Below are 18,900 nucleotides of genomic sequence, written 5' to 3'. Positions count from 1 at the left end.
GTGAAGAGTCACGGTGTATGTTTGAAGGACATCTCGAATACTGTTGATTGACACCATTATTTCCTGAGAGATATGAACTGTTTCTTCCAATTTGACAACTTTCTTTCATGTGTGTCCAAAATGCCTTGCCATGTCTCTGTAGCTTCGAATCTGGTTTCAATAGGGCATCTAAGATACATGATCGGTAGAGTTCCTATCTTGCAACCAAGAGTGTCTGCTAATATTGTCAGAGAATGAATAGAATTTGCTCCAGTATGTTACTTTTCCCTAGGTTTATGTGTAAAAGCTTCAAAAGGTACTAATGAAAGCATTAACTACACCTGCCTTCCATAAGTTCACAGACAATTTTCTGAAACCATGTTGCTAGATAACCGCATATCCAAAATTATGACTAAGGTGGTGACAACTGATTTGCTTTTACAGAAAAGTAATGAAGCATTAACTATGTTACTGTTTGAACCAAAACAACTAAACTTTCTGCCTTCCCTAAGTTCAGAGACACTTACTATTACTATATATGCAAAATTATGACTAAGGTGGTAACAACTGATTTGCTTTTCCAAAAGCCGTATTCATTTGGCTCGGCACTTCCATAGGGACAAAGAAATGGACAACTGAATGTACTCGATCCTTATAATCTTTCTGATTCACTTAGGTGAATAACAAGTTATCTTCGAAAGAAGTTCTCTTATAAAATACTCCATAAATAGGGACTGATAAAGATAGAAAGGCACACAAACACTCATAGGCATATAAACCTCCAACAGAAAATTGGAAAGCTAAACAGAATATACCTGAAAATTGCGTTAATGTAACTTCTCTTTTTTACCTTCTGTTACATCGGTTCAAGTTCCTCAAATGGTCTCGTTTTCTTGATGTCAATGATTGAGGGAGTTGCCTGAGGCCTGATGACTGTTTAAAATCCACTAATCCAGTTCAAGTGTTTTGCCTTTAGCATTGCGCCTTATCCTTCCTTAAACAATAATGAATAAGAAAGGCGATCAAGGGTCCCCTTGCTCCAATCCTCCATGCATTGGAGAAAAAACCTTCTGGGGACCCTTTAATGATGACTGAGAACCCGACTGTTGTTGTATGAAACCCAATCCGACTTATCCATTTATCCTGTATCATCAGTTTCAACATTTTGAGGAGAAAACCCAATTTGCAGGGTCAAAAGCTTTTTCCAGGTCTATTTTGCGCAGGAGTACGTTGATTCTCTTTTTTATCTTAGTATCCAGTAGGTGATTTGCAATTAGGCTTGTGCCCGTTTTTGTCTGCCGTTGATGAATGCTATTTATGGCTCTGCCACCAGCTCCTTTATCACCTTTTTCAAAGAAACTCTCCAATATGCTGTTTGGTCTGACATATTTTAGTCCCTTAGCAAGCAATGTGTGGGGCTTTTAGGCTCCTCTGAAAAGATTCATGTTGATGAAAGTTGTTTATGGCACTCATGAGATCTCCATTGATTACTGTCTAGCACTTTGGTAGAATGTTAGAAAGAAATCATTATGGCTTAGGGCCTTGTCGCCAGCACATTCTTTTATTGTCTCTGCTACTTCTTTCTCCGCAAGGGCTTTGCATCCAATTGCTCTGCTATGCTATGATTTGTTGGATGCTATGATCCCAAGAAGGTCTCCGTATCTCGACTTCTTTGTGCAAATTTGTATAGAATTCCAGGATACATGACTTTATCTCATGCTGCTCCTCTGTGACTCCTGTTTCTTTGGTTTTTTTAATCGTGTCAATGTTATATCTCCTTTGGGTATTAGCGTTTCTGTCCCTTGCTTGAGCCACATGCACCTTGACTTTTGTCTCCAGGAGATTTCTTCACATCTAGCAATCTCTTGTCATTCCAGCTCAGCAAGTCTTTGCATGAGTTCTTCTTCAGTCATTTCTCTTTCCTCTGCTTCTCTGTTGACTTCTAAGATCTTCCGGAGTATCTTACCCTTTCAATTTTCAGATTCCCGTATTTCATTCTTTCATATCTCTCTTTAGAGATGCTGGTTTATTAGCAAATATGAAATCAGGTCTCCCATCGAACAGGTAAGAATCCATGGTTGATTTACCATCTCCATAAAGCCAGCTGCCTTGAGGCGCATATTTTCAAACTTGAAATATGAGCTTCTTGCCTTCTTCTCTCCCACTGTCCGCATTGTAGTAAGATAGAGCTGTGTGATTGAGGATTTCCTCCTGATAGGTAATGTCTATGTCTTTATAAACAGGTCTTGAATGCTTGAACTTATTCTAAACAAAACATCTTTTGAAGAGTAAAGGTAAAGGAGATTACGAGTTACCTTGTTGAAAGCCTTATTTATTGCTAAAATTTTCATACATCTGCATCCTTGGCAATCAACATCATTGTGTAATGGATGCAATAACTTTTCTTCTTTCTTTTTTTTCCTTTTGCTTTTCGTCCTTTTGTTCATTGAAAGTAATTTTTCTCTGATTGCTCTATCTTTTTCCTTTTGCACATTGCAGGACGGTGACCGATATTTCACACTGAATATTGCAATTACAGAAATATTTTTGCAACTAAGTTACGGGTCCAAATTATCTCCTGCATTGTTGGAAAGATTTCTGGAGTTCATCGAGAGTTCTCTATCTGAAAAGGTTTGTGATGTAAAATTTATAAAAATTCAGCACAAAAACATTAAGTTCAGCTGGTTGTAATATTTTGTGCCTATGACTGAGAAGCAAGCCCGTTATTTAGTTTAAAGAAATAGAAAACTTGGGTGTTAAATTAGAGAACTAAAGGACAATAGTGTTGATGTGGGGTTAATATAGGATATAATTTGAATGATAATGATGTTCCAGGTTCTGTTAGAGTTTGGACACCTCGTAGAACCCAGATATAGAGGGCAGATGAGCAGGGGATAAGAGAATCAAGACCGACAAAACACATGGCAAGAAGCAGAAGAAAAATACAGGAAACAGATCACGTAATATTTCTGAAATATTTTTTTGGCTCAGGTCGACTGCAAAACAAAGCATTATATGCTTCATAAAGGAAAATTGAGGGAATAATAGCTTGGAAATTAAAAGGGAATGAGGTAGATCTAAACTCACATGGAAGGGGGTTATCTCAAAGGACCTATAATAAAAGACCTACAATCTTAGCTTAAAAAAAGAAAGAAATATCAGGAAAAAAAAAGGGAAGCAAAGAATCCATAAGAATGTCATGAACTAGTAGGGATTATGGCTTAGTTGTTGTTGCATTGAAATTAGGTTCAGGTGGGTATAAGTGTGGATTAGAGTTTTTAGATGATTTATAAATTGCTTTAAAGACAATTACTTTATCAATATTGGAATTAGTGGGCCTGAGTAGAGTGGAATATATAAAGGATTCATATTGGCTACCTCAATTAGTTTGGAATTGAGGCCTAGTGGATTGACTCACTGATTGATTGATAGCTTGGTAATTAAAAGCTGTGAACCTGTAAAAGATTAAGAATTTGGACAGTGAAAGGTGCAAAAGTAACAGAGGAATGAGAGTGCGTTTAGTGAAGTTACTTCATAACTATATCATCTCGAGGAATATAGACTCGTCCATAATTGTAATTGAGTAAAATAAACAGAATGTTTAATGACGAGATACTGAGTGCAGTTCATAAAATAAAATCGTGAAGCATCACTTAACCAATCGAACCTGTAAAATCATAATATCTGTGTTGGAGTACTTTATGGCTTCACAGCGATTTATTTGCAGTCAGAAACAGCTCTTTGCAATATGTAAACTAAGTTATGTACTAATATGACCAGATGTCAGTTTGCCAGTAGTTGTATTTAAATCCATCCAGATGTCAGTTTGCCAGTACATAACTTTGCCAGTAGTTGTATTTAAATCCATCCCACCCTATGTCTTAAACTTGGCTGAGAGCAGAGTACAAGAACGGTTTTTCACTTCCTAAAATTACAAATTTTTCCTTCTATCAGAAAGGGCATTTTCAATTTAATATTATTAAGAAGATGGTAGAAGAAGATCTTCTTTTATATGCTCAGATTATATTAGATAATCTTCTTACTTTTGAACACATGCACATTTGAGTAAGAAAAATTGTAGGAGTTTTTTATCTTGCTGAGTGTGGTGGATCCCTTTAATGCTCAATCAAGATCTGGGTGGTTTGGTTTCTAGAGACTAATAGGAGTGTTTACATACGTATAAGTAAGCCCTTTACTCTGTATGCAGAGAACCATAGATAGATATCTTGCTTCAAGGTTAACAGGTGTAATTTTAGGTTTTTCAGGAAAAACTCAACAAGCTTAGAAGCAATTTCTGTTTTTTTTTATTAAGGTAAGTTGTATTAATCAAAAGGGAGAGAACTCCCGTATACAGGAAGTATACCAAAAAGTAGAGAATTTACATCAGAACATGATTCTCTACAAAATACGCCCAATCTTCTATACAAATAGGGGCTATATGAGTGCACCAAAAAGCGATCAAAGATAAAAGATTATTCTTAAGATGTGAAAAAGGAGACTCAATCCCCTTAAAAGCTCTCCTATTTTTCTCTTCCCAAACTATCCGCATGAGAGCTAACGGGGCGAACTTTCACGCCTTTTGCTTTCTTCTTCTACGGAAACCGGCCCAGCTATATAACATTTCCTTTACAAAAGCAATTTCTGTAAGAGCATGTTAGATGGAACTAATTAAGAAAAATTGTTCCTGACATTGTTCAATCATTGTCAGTGTTTCTTCAATGTTTGCTAGGTTTGCAGCTTACCTGCCTGACTGTGGTGAAAAGTGGTCTGCACTCTGTTCTCCTTCGTTGCTGAACTCAGTGAGCTTGTTTTACTTGCCCCTGTCTATCAAAAAGAAAGAATAAAATGTTTACATGAATTAATGATACTTAAGTCACATTTTTCTAACACTTTAATAATGTAATGCAGGTAAATCCACTGACAATAGCTCTTCACAACAGGAAAGAATAAATAAACTAGCTTTGGCCATAAAATTAATGCACAATGGGTAGAGCTTGAGATAAAAATCTGAACTTTAATCATTACTGCTTACTTATTAGAGAAAAGGCATAAGTTGCCCCTTAAACTTGTCCGGCAAAGTCATTTACTCACTTTAACTTTACGGGCGACCCATCACCCCACTATTCTTGTTTGAAGCGAATTTATTTACCCCCTAATATGTCACAACCATATCCGATCAAAACTGTATTTTACACGCACTGACACGTGTCGTTACCATATTTTTTCCTTTTTAATTTTTTCTTCACTAGAATAAACCCTTTCCCTCACTCCACCCCATTTTTTTCCTCTTTTCTTCCTCCCGGCGTTTGTTCCCCCCTTGAGTAGACTACTCGAAATAATATAAAAAATAATTGAAGAATTTGGAAATTAGCTACATCTAATTAGGAACCCGTAAACTATTTGTCAAGCCCATTGAATTTTATAAGAAAAGTTCATATGCTGGTGATTAGAATGGAAAATGCCATGTTATTGTTCTTTATAGCTTCTCATGTTCTATGCCATGATTAATCTTTGGAGATTGTCTTTGGAATTAAATGTCAGATCTGAAGGGCATATTTTAGCTAAGTCTTTTTAGGTTGAATGTAGCAGTAATTTTTGGAATTTGGGTATGGAGGGAAATGAGGGATACTGGCAGCGAAAGGGCCAATCATGGAAATGAGAATGTAGGTTGTTGGTGGAGTTTGGAATTTTAGTTGATGGAGAGGTTTATGTGAGGTGATGGAGATGATGAAAATGGGAGCGAAAGAGGTCGGGTGGTGACAATAATTTTCCGGCCAAAAACCGGCCAAATCTTGGTCGGACAGTTATGGTGGTTTCACCATTGAAGACCAGAGACCTTAAGATTAAGGAGAACAGAAAAGAAGAAAAGGACAAAAAGAAAAAAGAGAGTAAAGAATAAGAAAAAATAAAATATGCAAAATTATTAAGAATCAATAATTAAGTATAATTAGCTAACAACACTCAATTGAAGTAGGACACGTGTACATATTAGTTAGTTTTTCACAGTTTCTTGCTTTCACGCGCTTATGGGAATGTGAAGACACATTCTTTGCCAAGTCACCTTTTAGGTGGTAAATAAATTCGCTTCAGACAAGGATAGTGGGGTGATGGGTCGCCCGTAAAGTTAAAGTGTGTAAATGACTTTGCCGGACAAGTTTAAGGGGCAACTTATGCCATTTCTCTACTTATTAAGCTCAAAGCTAAATTCTTAGAAAGCTCAAAGCTAGATTTTAAGAGTTAAGTGGTTTTACCCCAAAAAGCTTCGAATCTTTGAAAATTTATGCTTTGCTTTCTTCCAGTTTTCTCTCTCCTGTTTATTCAAGTTGTCTCTTTAGATGAGTATGTGTGTCTTAGCCCTAAATCCTGATGGTGTGCTGTAATAGAATGCCTACCATGCTGCAGATTTGCAATGGCAGAGAGGCCGGTAAAGTTCATCATGAGAAGCATTTAGTTCCACTGGTTGCTTTTACCCCAAAACTTATTATGCAAGTGTCTGGTACTTGGAAGTCTTTGATCAATGATGGTGCTTGGAAGTCTCGTATCCTTCAGGTTTGCGCAATAAACTGAAAACCTATACTTCAACTCACGTGTCTCTGTAGTAACTTCTTCAAATTGTTTTTCTTGATTTATGGTTCAGTCTTGTCAAATTTCGAACAACTGTAATTTTCAGTTTTAGTATCACATATTAGAGATATTGAAAAAAATATTATGATGTGGAATATCTCTATATTCTGTAGGCATGTCCTCTATTATTATCTGTATTTAGACCCTAGAATTATGATCCCCTTTTGATTTGTTTTTCATGTGTTAAATGCTGCCAGTTTTTGTAGTTGTATTAAAATTTTCACTTGTTTGCAGGCTTTCACGACAGTTTTGCAGAAATGCAGTCCAGAGTCCTCAATGAAATTGGTTTGCCTTTCTGCTATTGAGGAAATGTTACTTCCTGTAAGATTCCTATCAAATGAATGCACATTTTCATATTCCTAGCATGCCTTTGGAGTGTTCCCATTTTTATTCATGATAACTCCTTGCAGAGGCGTATCCAGAATTTTAAGATCATGGGTGCACCTATGATTTTGACATAAAATTAATACTTGTCATAATGTGAGTAATGTAATTTTTTTTTGGATATTTTATGACTTATTTTTAGTTTTAGAAAACATTATTCAAAGAGATAATTAACTATAATCTTAGTAAACTAAATTTATTTTTCATTAATATTATCAATTATAATTTGTACAAATATTAATGCCGTTACCTATGCAAGTTTTAGGATAAAAAGAAGCACGAAAAAATCAAAACGCTTTGGAGCATATGATTACTTCTTTTATGTGAATTGCTTACCAAAAAAGAAAACTGCATTTTGTTCTAAGAGAAATTGGAATAAAAATAATTAAGCAAGTTTCTTTGTATAACTTATAATAGATCTTACACTCACATAAATTATTTATTTTGGTAATTAATTAATAGTTTAACAAAATTTATGTAGTAGTTTAAAATAAAAATAAATCTTAATTAGAAGTAATCAATAGCTAATCTCTAAATTCTTAAGTTATTGTATACCATAAAGCCTTGAAGAATTAATCAGCTTGGATGCAATCAAGGAGAGAATCAGTAAGGAAAAAAATAATAAGAAAAGGCAAAAGAAAAAAAAAATAGAAGAAAAACCGAACAAAAACCTTAATAGCACATGTGACCATAGGTCTCAAACTGAGGCACCAAATGCCAAATTTGACCATGGGTGCCTTCTGCCCTATATAGCAAAATATGGAAAATTTTACTCTAAAATATATTTTTATTTGTAAGTAGGATGGGTTCACAGGCCCCAAAATTCTTAATGTGTATACGCCCTGACTCCTTGTTTTTAATTGAAGGGCGAACTCCTTTTGTCTGGTTGCCATTATTTGTTTAATTGAAGGAAAAGCCATGTATTAGCAGTCATCAGAATGAGCAACTGGATTAGCTTTTGTTGCTAGGCAATTAGCACAATGTTGATGTGCCTATATGCTTTCTTCGTTGAATCTAATGTCAAATTTCATGTGATTGTAGGAGCAGGATTGGCTTTATCTGGATCCTAAGGATCTTGAAATATTTAATCATCAAATTGCGTGGATAAGGGAGCTTCCAAAGCTGTTAGTCCTCTTAGGTGATAAACACCCATTACATGCAAAGGTACCTACTTAGCTACCACCATACTGTTCTTACTCTAGATGAAATTTATGGCATATGCATATCCATTTGCTCTACAAGTTTTCATATTTAGCTGAACCATCATCTTTGTCTCCCCCATAATTGCCTCTTGTAGGCTGTGTTGCGTCTTCAACTTCGTCTTGGACAAGCTGCTAGTTTGAATGGTCCACTGGCAAAAGAATATGACAATATGCAGCACATAATACGAGATTTTTACTGCACCTGCCTCAATGGTACTTAAGATTCATTCTGATCTAATTCCATATTTTATTTCTTTCATATTTCTTAATCTCACATTATTAATTCCTCACAGGCTAACCCTTTTTCTTGCACTGTAGGAACTGTAAGCTATGGTCCGTTCATGAGGCTTCCTAGAGATATTCAGGAGCTCTCAATATGCTGCCTATATTACTTTTCTTTCTTGGACACTGTGCTACTTCAACCTTTAGTCTCATGTTGCATATGTAAGTTTAACTCCTCGACATCACTGATTTTTATCTTTCTAACTAGATGAAAATACCAAGGTCTTTTACAGAACTAACTGGCGCTCAAATTGTGAATTGTTTGAAGTGTGTGACCATCTAATCTAAGTATATGTTTAAGCTGTTAGAGAGAGCACAATATACATAATTATCTCTTCAACACGCCCCCTCACTTGCGAGCCTGATTCTTTTTCGTGGGTCAAGCACGTGGAAAATCTTTTTGATAATGGGTGGCGGTGGGACTTGAATCCATGAATTTTGCCTACTCTGGTACCATGTTAAAATAGAAAAAAATAACTTCTCATTGACTTTTTATGGTTAGGTATACCATTTGAGCCATGCTGGCACTGGGATTTTCCCATTTGGCTAGTGTTTCCATGTTGATTGTCAGCCCAATTTCAGATCAAGATTATGACCCGTGCTCCCATATCAGCAACACAACTTAATATCCCTTCCTATGTTCTTAGCTCAAAATTGGTGACTGCCTCCCCCCCCCTGCATTTTATAGCAGTCTTGTCGTATGCCTTGCAGCTTCTATCTCATTCTGAAGTCTCAAGTAGTCCAAGATAGATTACTTCTTCCCAAGAAGCTGCCCCATCCATGCGTCCCATCATCCACATTTATGCAGTGTGACTCCCCTGTATTCGAACTTCCTCTGGAGAAATCAATGCTCTATCGACGAAGTCTGTGCACAAACTCTTTTTTGGTGAAGTTCTTTATCTGCTGCAGATCTTCATAATCACTGATGTAAAATTGATATCTACATCAAATCCTTGGAATTTAATTGCAGCACGGTCAGATGCGCTAGCTGCAGCATATGCAATGTCAAAATCCTCCAAGTAAACTTGTTTTCCACAATCCTAGATGTGGAATTTCTATTTTCCAGTCCTTCGATAGAATGAAAAACTCCGAGATATTGAGAACTTCTTTCAACTGTAATCTCTGCTGAGGAGATATAGTGCTCACTGCTCGTAGGAAGCATCGTAATTAGCTGAGAGATCCAACCACTGCTGCTGCAGAAACTCAGTCTCTCCACCCACCAATGGAAACAACTCCTTTGTAACAAACCACCACGATTCTCAGTCCCTTCACTCCCTTGCCTATCGGCTTTCAGTATATCAAATGCATAGCCATCGCAACAATGATCCGGGCATGAATATTCATCGTCACCAGCAGTACTGGTCGTTTCAATGTTAATAATGGAGGAATTGGAGGTCCTAGAATTCTCCATTTGGGTGAGTGATAGTTCGTTGAGCTTCTTTGACGCCATTCCTCCTGTAAGGGAGATGAATTTTACTGGAACATCTTGAAAACTAAGATTAAGGTCAAACATCTCAAATATCCACTAAAGTATGTCCAAATGGGCAACACAAAATGATGGAATTATAGAATAAGAAAATCAAGAATGCAAAAGAGCAATCAAAGTATGGGGAATTTGAGTTGAGTATCAGGGGTATAGAAAAATGGCAAGTGGGTTGGGGGTGGGAGAAACAAGGAGGGTATCAAGAAAAAAGGAACGTTGTCATACGCGCTACACAAACACATTCCTTGTGTATGTCCACATCCAAATATATATAGTGAGAGGACAATGATGAAATAAGAATTACATTTGTTTTTGGACAAAGAAGGATGAACGGAAAGGGGGTAGCCGGCTATGGTGGGAGGCAGTCACCAAAAAGAAGAATAAAAAAAGAACACATTGGGCTTGCAGGCGGCACACATTGGCAGGTACTGCCCGCCAGTCGTGGAAGCTACTTGAGTCTCTGCCAAGATGATAGAGGCTTCAATGGTATATTGAATTGTTTGAAGTATGTGAGCATCTCATCTAAAAGTTTAAGTTGTTAACAAAAGCATACTTTAATATACTTAAATATGTCTGTAGACAATAAATTGCGTCGAGAAAATAAAATCAAGACCGAAAATATCGCAACAATCGTAGTATTTTATTTCGAATATTTGAGTGTTACAATCTCTATGATTCCTCTGATTCTACTTTTCTAGTATAAATTCAAGGGCCTTTGAGCTTGATCTTGAATTGTAATTTGATTTATCCATCGCGAACACTTTGATTGTTGCCACGAATTTTATCACAAACAAGTAGCCTTGATCTTGGATGTCTTGTATTTGATTTGACTTCGTTCTTGATCTTGAATACTTGAATTGTTCTTCGTTCTTGAGCTTGAACTTGATTTCTTGAACTTGAACTTGATTGCTTGAAGCTTGAAACTTGTAGAGAAATTTGCGGCGTTTGATCCACGAGCTCTCTCTTGCTTCTTGTTATAACTTCTGGTGTCTTTTCTGAGTTATGAAGACCCACTTATTTATAGTTGTGGAAGGGAAGAATTGTGATAAGAACAAACTCTTTCCGACCAATCAAATTGAAGTGTGACATGGCTGCATTTGATTGGCCAGAACATGTCACTTGCACACGTGGCGCGATTTCATTGGCCTTTTAGCGTGACTGGACATGCCTTGTCATTTTGACACGTGGCATGGTCCTATTGGCTCTTCCGCTTGACTTGGCGCGCCACGTCATTTGACACGTGGCACCAAACTGGGCCTCTAGGAAGATGACATCTTGGGCTTAATGAGGTGGGCTCATCACTTTAGCCCAATTAAATGGGCTAGCCCAATTTGGACTTATACAATTAATCCAATTATATTAGCCCAAAATATTTATTCGGACTAATATATTTAAAATATAATCCAAATTATTTATTGAATTTGAATTCAATAAATTTTTACATGTCTACAATGTCCTAAACAAAAAATATTGCATTGTTTTGCTTAGTTAAACACTACCCTGGAAACTTATTTGGAGAATTGATGTACCTACTAATGTAGCTTGTTTCAGTTGGCTGGCAGCTTTAAGAGCTTGCTTGACACAAGAAAATTTAATGAGAAGAGGAGTATCTTTGTGCAATAGATGTTATCTATGTAAAAATGAATGTGAGAGTACAGATCATCTATTTTTGCATTTTACAGTGGTTAAAGATATATGGGATATGTTCTACAATCTTGTTGGTATAATTTGGGTTATGCCAAGGACCTTGAAAGAAACATTTTGTCATTTGGAACCGTGCAAGAGTTGGGAATCTATCAAGAAGTTCTGGAAAATGATCCACCAATGTATCATTTGAAGTGTTTGGAAGGACAGGACTCAGAGATGTTTTGATGGAAAAACAACTCCCCTACAAATCCCGAAATTTAGATGTTTGCTTAATCTTTTTGCTGGGTGGAACCATTTTGATGTAGATTATCCTATTTTATTTCTTGATTTTGTAAGCTCCCTGAGTAGTTAGGTGGATTTGATTGTATGTTCTGCAGGGAGATTTATCTCTTTTATGATCAGTTTTTACATCCTCTAGATGCTTCTATTAATGAAATATTACTTTACCTGATTAAAAAAAAGAGAGCATGGAGGTGGGAACTAGAAACTAGAAAATAGAAAAAAAGGCCCATTAAAGGCGAATGCTTGAAGCAGCACACGCAGATGAAATGGTGATAGAGGAAGGGATGGATAGTTGGTTGAGATGAAGTTAAAGTGTTGGCTAATGCATAGACAACCCCTTAAAGTTGGCGCCAATTTTCATTTTGACACCTCAACTGACCCTTGTACCTATTAGACAATCCAACACTCGATCAGATTGTGCCTATTGAACAGTTAGTCTCAATCTCTCTTCAAAATGAAGCTCGTGATTCCAAGCACACTGACATGGAAATGCACAAATTGATGGGTGATACGTGTAAATTAACACAACAAAAAAATTTTAACGGAGAGACAAAAGGGAAGAAAAACAAAGAAAGACAAGCCTTTTTTAATAAAGACAAAGAAAAGGCTTTTAAGCTAAAAAAGAACATTATTATCTGATAGTCCCTTCCGACCTTCCCTCCGTCTGTCGTCCTTTCCCCCTCCCTTCTATTTGTCGGCCCTTCATATTCTTTTTTCTCTCTTTCTTTTTTCCTTTTTTTTCTTTTTCTTCTATCTTCCCTACAGAGGCCTCTACCGCCACCTTGCACCGATTGCATGTTGGTTACCATTGATGAGTTACCCCTCCATTTTTATCTCCCACAAGCTCCAAAAGAAAAATTCCGCTCAGCCAAATCCATTAACACCGAAAAACAGAGAGTTGTAACTTGCTTCTCAATAAAAAATGCGCAACTGGATCACTCCATGCCTCCATTGTTGGCATCTTACTTACCACCACTGCACAGTATGCATACATAAACTCCCTTAACATTATTTCTTTTCACTGTCAAATCTAGGAGTGTTGATTTCTTTCTTATCATTGTTGTCAAGTTTGTTAATTTCCACTTTGAATTAGGCTCCTACGATAGCTGAAACGAAGAACTTGAGATATGGAAAAGATATAATTGAAGGATCTGAGAATGAATTAGTTGCTCACTGGGTTGGGTTTAGATCTAAATATGAAGATGACACTCCTTTAGTGGCTGGTGATGGGATGTCAGCTCTGCGCCTGATTTTTCAATGGCAGTTAGCTATGGTGTTTGAAATTTTGTGGTACTTTGTAGATGATTCATAGATGAAGAAGAAATGGGTTATTGTGTGGAGAGAAACGGCACAAATGGAATTTTTCACTAACTTAAATGGGTGGAGCAAAAGAGGTTTAATGGGTGGCAAGTTGGCGGTGGCGGGAGAAAGTAGGAGGAAGGGGAAGGTGGAGGTGGTGGCCGGGAGAGGGAAAGAGGCAGAAGAAAGAAAATTAAAAAGATAATTTTTTTTGGCTTTTCACGCTCTCAAAGGTGTGTTACATTCATTGTGCCATCTCAATAGTTTGTGTCTAATAGGTACAATTAAGTTTAGATCAAGTATGCAATAGGAGACGGTCTCAGTTGAGGTGTCAAAATGAAAACTAGGGCAAACTTTGAAGAGCCGTCTATGTATTTGGCCAAAAAATATGTGTGATTCTACTTGAATATTTTGATCTAAGTTGCTTGGACACGGGTGCGGATCTAGAGGTCGGATCCTTCAAGATGTAAATTCTAAGATTCAGGGATATGAATCCTAGTATGGATACGGGTGCAGGGAACCGGCTAAACATAATTAAAAATAACAAAAATATAAATTCTTCACGACTATTTCCATCTCTTATCTTCAAATGGAAGCTCAAGCATTCCTTTTCAGTCAACCTAATCCGTCTATTTCCTACCGACTGTTGTCTCCAATCCACGTTCTCATCACAAGTGTTGATAATATTGTATTATGTCATCGTGTGTTTCATCTTCTTCCCCCAGAATATGGCCATCGATTTGTAGCCTTTTTATGGAGTATGTTAGTGCATATAACCAGAAGATTTTCTTTTTTTTTTAAGGTTTTCGTTGATCTCCTCGTAATCTTATATTGGATTTTCATGAGTGTTACCAATGCGTTAGTGTGTCAGTATGTACTGTAAATTTGGACCTGAGTTTATAAGAGTTTGGTCCATGTTCTTTCAGGCCGTGGTGGTTCTAAACTACGTCTAATGAAAGGCCTTATGGTTTGATTTGGTTCAAACAAATCTTAAATAAACGTTCTCTTGTATCAGGAGAAAATGATATAACTTTAATAAATAAATGGAGTTTCTCTTTAGTACTTATCTAAAAGCATAGTTACAAAAGATGTTCTGTCAAAGATATAATCGAGGAAGCACAAATAGATATCATTTTGGTTTTTCTCTCTTGTATGAGTACTAGCAGTCATCCTCATGATATTATTTCGTCTATGTGCTTTTAATGCAGGTCACGAGTTGGAACCATTTATCCTTTTCCGAATCATAGAAGTTCTGCACTCATCCTACAAAGCTGGCCATATCCAGATTGCAGATTATATTAGCTTCTTCATCACTTTGCTTTCACGCTTTCAAGTTTATCCTGGTTTTTCTCTATTCTAGTACTTTAAGACTTAAATACATACATATACCAGCCACCCCCCCCCCCATCCGTTTCAAATTCGGAATCATGTTAGGTGTATCTCTGATTGTTTTATATATATATATGTGTGTGTGTGTGTGTGTGTGTGTGTGTTTGTCTTTGTCTTTTTTCTTTTAGTGTAAATCTTGTGGAGCCAAAAATAAAGTCCGATGTGCTGTTTGATCTAACTGGTTTTCCTTACTATGCATGGAAGCACAAAGTTCTTAAAGGAATCAAGGTTTTCCGGAATGATTTATTCTGTTGGACCAATTGAACATGTGATTTCTCTGTTGTAGGAAAAGAAGCATTCTCTTTCTTGCTTGCAACCAAACTAAAGTGTAGAGGCCTTTCCTGTTTTAGTACATCTCCTCTAGTTTAATATAACAATAGAAGTGACAAGCCTAGCTTCCTTTGTTAAATAGTTTTACAGTAAATAGTGTTTCTATAAGTACCATGTTATATTTCCCCCTAATGTTTGACATTATATGTGATCTGCATAATAACTAAGGTTTTGACAAAAATTGCTAAATTAACTATTCCCTCTTTGATATTATAAAATGTACATATATCTTTAACACAGTATCTTTGAATTTGCTATTGAAGATGATTGTAAGAATGAAAAGGGGTATATTCCTCCACGATCAATACTTTTATTTTGCGATATGTAGTTGACGCTTATGGTGTTTATAGCTAATGGTTAATTTAAATTATTAACAACTGAATCATATATAAACAAAATTTATCGGAAAAGGGTCTGATTGCCCCTCTACTTTCATTTATTGTTCAATCCTATCCCCCATTATACTTTCGGTTCAGATATACCCTTGTTCTATATTTGGCCTTATTTTAACGGCAAAGACACGTGGCGTCTTCTGAGAAATTGAACCAACCCAACATTTAAAAAAAAAAACCAACTCGACTCGTTACCCATAGTCTGTGCGACCCTATTCCCCTCTTACTCTTCTTAAACCCCTATGGCATACCCCAATGCTTCCAGACCATATCAGTTTTTCCCCTTGGTGAGAAGGCTTCAATAATAGACCCTTTTTCACATTCCATGAACCAAGCAACGCATCTGAACCGCATATCAGAAGGTGTTGGCCCCACTGAGTATAATATGGGATTCAAAACTCACCTTCCTTGACTTCAAAGGCTTGTTCCCAGAAAACAACCCCAAATTCACCATCTTAAATTGAAGTGGAACTCCTCAAAATCTAGCAAAACCAATTAATTAGCATGTGAAAATTCTACATATAATTCAAGAACAATGTTAACAGCTCTCAGAGTAGAGATTCAAATTTGCATAAATGATAACCATATAGTGCTTTTCCAATCATATCTCCCCTGTTTTCACCTCAGCAAAAACAGAGCTTTCTATTTCCAATCATTCACTCTCAGATTCTCCCACGTCGTACAAACCAATTTCCCATGACTTCAGCGATTCCCAGATTCAAAACAAACTCAGACACTAATCTCAGCCCAACTTCCGACAGCTCTGTTAGTTCCACTCAACTATTTCAACAGATACAACGAGTAGTAATAATTACGAACAACAATAACAACAAACCCAGTATGTTCCCACTAGTAGTAATAATTACAAAAATAAGAAGAATTACAAAGGAGTAAGGAGAAGGCCATGGGGTAAATTTGCAGCAGAGATAAGAGATCCTAATAAAAAAGGGTCGAGGATTTGGTTAGGAACTTTTGATGCTGATGTGGATGTTGCTAGGGCTTATGATTGTGCAGCGTTTAATAGAAACAGGGGAATAGGGTTGGGCGGGTTCTGGGTAACGAGTCGGATTGTTTTTTTTTTTTAATTTAATGTTGGGTTGGTTCAATCTCTCAGAAGGCGCTATGTGTATTGCCGTTAAAATAGGGGCAAATATAGAACTTTGATGGACGGCATGGGTATATGTGAACGGAAAGTTTTAACGGGGGACAAGATTGAACAATAAATGAAAGTAGAGGGGCAAATCAGGCCCTTTTTAGAGAAATAGAGCAAATGTTATGGTCAGTATGTTACATTGCATATAATGATAATGATATTGGACTAATAGACAGAATGATTCCCTAGTTTATTGATTAGCAATTTAACAGTCAATAAGAAGAGAAACTGATAGAAGGATTACTGCAAAGAAATTGGCAGGTATTGAGATTTGAGTATAACTAAGAAGCCCTTTCACTTTTTTGATGCGAAAGTACTTTCTCTTTCAGACATCACATTACTTGTTCTTTTGCTATGACCGATAGTTTATAAAAATTAAATCAGGAACCTGGATGCTTTTCTGCAGAGAAAATCTATCCTACTAAGAAGCATGAAGGGAAGTCAAATCGTGGAACCTTCAAATCAGTTGTTAGGGCTGTTTGTTCTTGTTTGTCGCAGATTGGAGATGATGTGCTCGTTCTGCAGTTGCTGGAAAAAGTTGTTCTTGATGAGATAGTGAGTTAAACAGCAAGAGTTACTGTATTGATAGTGCTTCATTTTGTGATAATTGAACGTAATATTTCTCCAGCCACTGAGCTCTTGGTTTTATTTGTTCTGCAGTCTCACAAACGACCAGTAGATAACATATATGGTTTTATAAGATTGCTTATCACACTGGATTCAAAACCTACAAGACTTTCCGAGCAGACAATAAATAGATTAAGCGATGTCCTTCCGGAGTACTTCTTAGACGTTATGACTGTAAGTATTTTTTGCTGGTTAGTTTCCTGCAACTTTATAAACTGTTTGTTATAGATCAGCTGATTACTACTTGCTTCATCTTTCATGGTGCTTAGATAATTCTCTACCATTGAATTGTGGTTTACAAGAATGACAACTTCTAACTCGACTTTATTGAGATTGGCCCCCGCTCCCCCCCCCCCCCAAAAAAAAAAAAAAACAAAAATGAAAGAAAACCCATGCTAGCTGTGATTTGTGTTGTTGGTAGGGACTTGTTCTTAATTTGCATTCTTGCTGGGATTTCGCTCTTAATTTCATTTGCTTGTAGTACCTTCAACTCATGGCTTTCTGTTTGTTTTTTAACTTTGATGTAGCACATTCCAGAGGAAGATAATGAGTCTTCTAAGATATTGATTCGACAGACGAGGCATTATTACCTCCTTCCTGGTTTTTTCCTACTTGATAGGAGTAACATACTGTTAAATCAGATATTGAAAGTGATGGAATCATTCATCAGTGCCAATGTTTCAACGCTTTTGCCTCATCAGGATGGTGCTTTGGTGAAGGATCATTCAAGCAGAATTCTTTCTATAGCCTCTGTTCTCTTGCTTATGCATGGGGATGTTAAGATGCAGAAACTTCTTCTGGCATGCAAGACACAGATTACGAATATATTACAAAGCATGCTAACGCTAAAGGTATGACTTCAAACTCTGAGCTGAAAGCTTTCTAATTTTCAACCGAGCTAGCATATAGTACGACTCATTTGTAATTTATACTATGAAGGTTACTGGTCCCTATGTTTTACTTTGCCAGAGTCGTGGTTATATTTTTTTTTTTTTTTGGATGCATAATAATTTCAAAAGCTGCAAGTGTTGCTAGCTCTTGTCCTTGTTAAACCGTATAAATTGATAAACCGAAACTTTTAAAAAGAGAGGCCTTTAGTGCTGCTTCAAGCTTTCATGAGTGTTAAATAGTGCGTGACCATCTCATCTAAAAACTTGAGAGTACAGTTTTATCTGCTTAATTATGTATCAGCACGCCCCTTCACATGCGAGCCTGATTCTTATTCATGGGCCAAGCACATGGAAATTCTTTTTGATAATATGTGACGGTAAGACTCGAATCCAGGACATCTGCCTGCTCTATTCAATGAATAATGTGTGACCATCTCATCTAAATGCTTAAGCTGTTAGAGGGAGTACATATTTACCCGGGGGGGGGGGGAGAGGGAAGGGAAGAAAGGATCATTTACTTTATGTATTTGTGCAATGGTGCTTACTATATGTTATGCTAAGAACTAATTTCCAAAAGATTGATGAACAGAACTCTGTGTATTGGTTTTGGTAAGGAAAAAAGAGAGGCAATCTGTTTCTATGTTAATTCGACCAGCATTAGGCTTCATTTTGATGTTCGTTGCATGTAATCAATTTTGTGTTTGCAGTCTTCTGGGGATATTACCATATCAATTGAAGAAAGACATAAAATTCGAAGTGCTTATGATAGACTGGTTGCAGCCATTAGCACATTGGAATACGACTAACCTGGATAGCATGTTCGAGGTAAGTCTGCTTTTCTGCTACCTAGAGTGTGTGCTTGTACAACCCATTTTGTTCTTGAGAAGGCCCTTAAGAGCATCAATTATGAGAGTAGAAAATTTGACTTGCACGAATC

At 36.7% G+C, this 18,900-nt stretch overlaps 1 protein-coding gene and 1 pseudogene across 1 annotated transcript in view; one reads left to right on the top strand and one right to left on the bottom strand.

Moving 5' to 3' along the window:
• LOC104244024 (uncharacterized) overlaps positions 1-18,900 on the top strand; it is a 33,855-nt gene that overhangs the window by 13,754 nt on the left and 1,201 nt on the right. Inside the window, exons 9-19 of the mRNA XM_009799324.2 lie at positions 2,479-2,610; positions 6,382-6,528; positions 6,838-6,924; positions 8,029-8,151; positions 8,285-8,402; positions 8,508-8,633; positions 14,391-14,525; positions 16,853-17,001; positions 17,107-17,247; positions 17,601-17,924; positions 18,671-18,788. Of these exons, the coding sequence (XP_009797626.1) occupies positions 2,479-2,610; positions 6,382-6,528; positions 6,838-6,924; positions 8,029-8,151; positions 8,285-8,402; positions 8,508-8,633; positions 14,391-14,525; positions 16,853-17,001; positions 17,107-17,247; positions 17,601-17,924; positions 18,671-18,769 (1,581 nt within the window). The 3' untranslated portion in view covers positions 18,770-18,788. The remainder of the gene's footprint in view (positions 1-2,478; positions 2,611-6,381; positions 6,529-6,837; positions 6,925-8,028; positions 8,152-8,284; positions 8,403-8,507; positions 8,634-14,390; positions 14,526-16,852; positions 17,002-17,106; positions 17,248-17,600; positions 17,925-18,670; positions 18,789-18,900) is intronic.
• Positions 9,107-10,076, bottom strand: LOC138872496 (ethylene-responsive transcription factor RAP2-7-like; annotated as a pseudogene).

This window comes from Nicotiana sylvestris, chromosome 7 (assembly GCF_000393655.2).
Source record: "Nicotiana sylvestris chromosome 7, ASM39365v2, whole genome shotgun sequence".
NCBI classification, from domain to species: Eukaryota; Viridiplantae; Streptophyta; class Magnoliopsida; order Solanales; family Solanaceae; genus Nicotiana; species Nicotiana sylvestris.
Note: the sequence above shows the minus strand (reverse complement) of the source record. Positions and strands in the feature narration are given on the sequence as shown.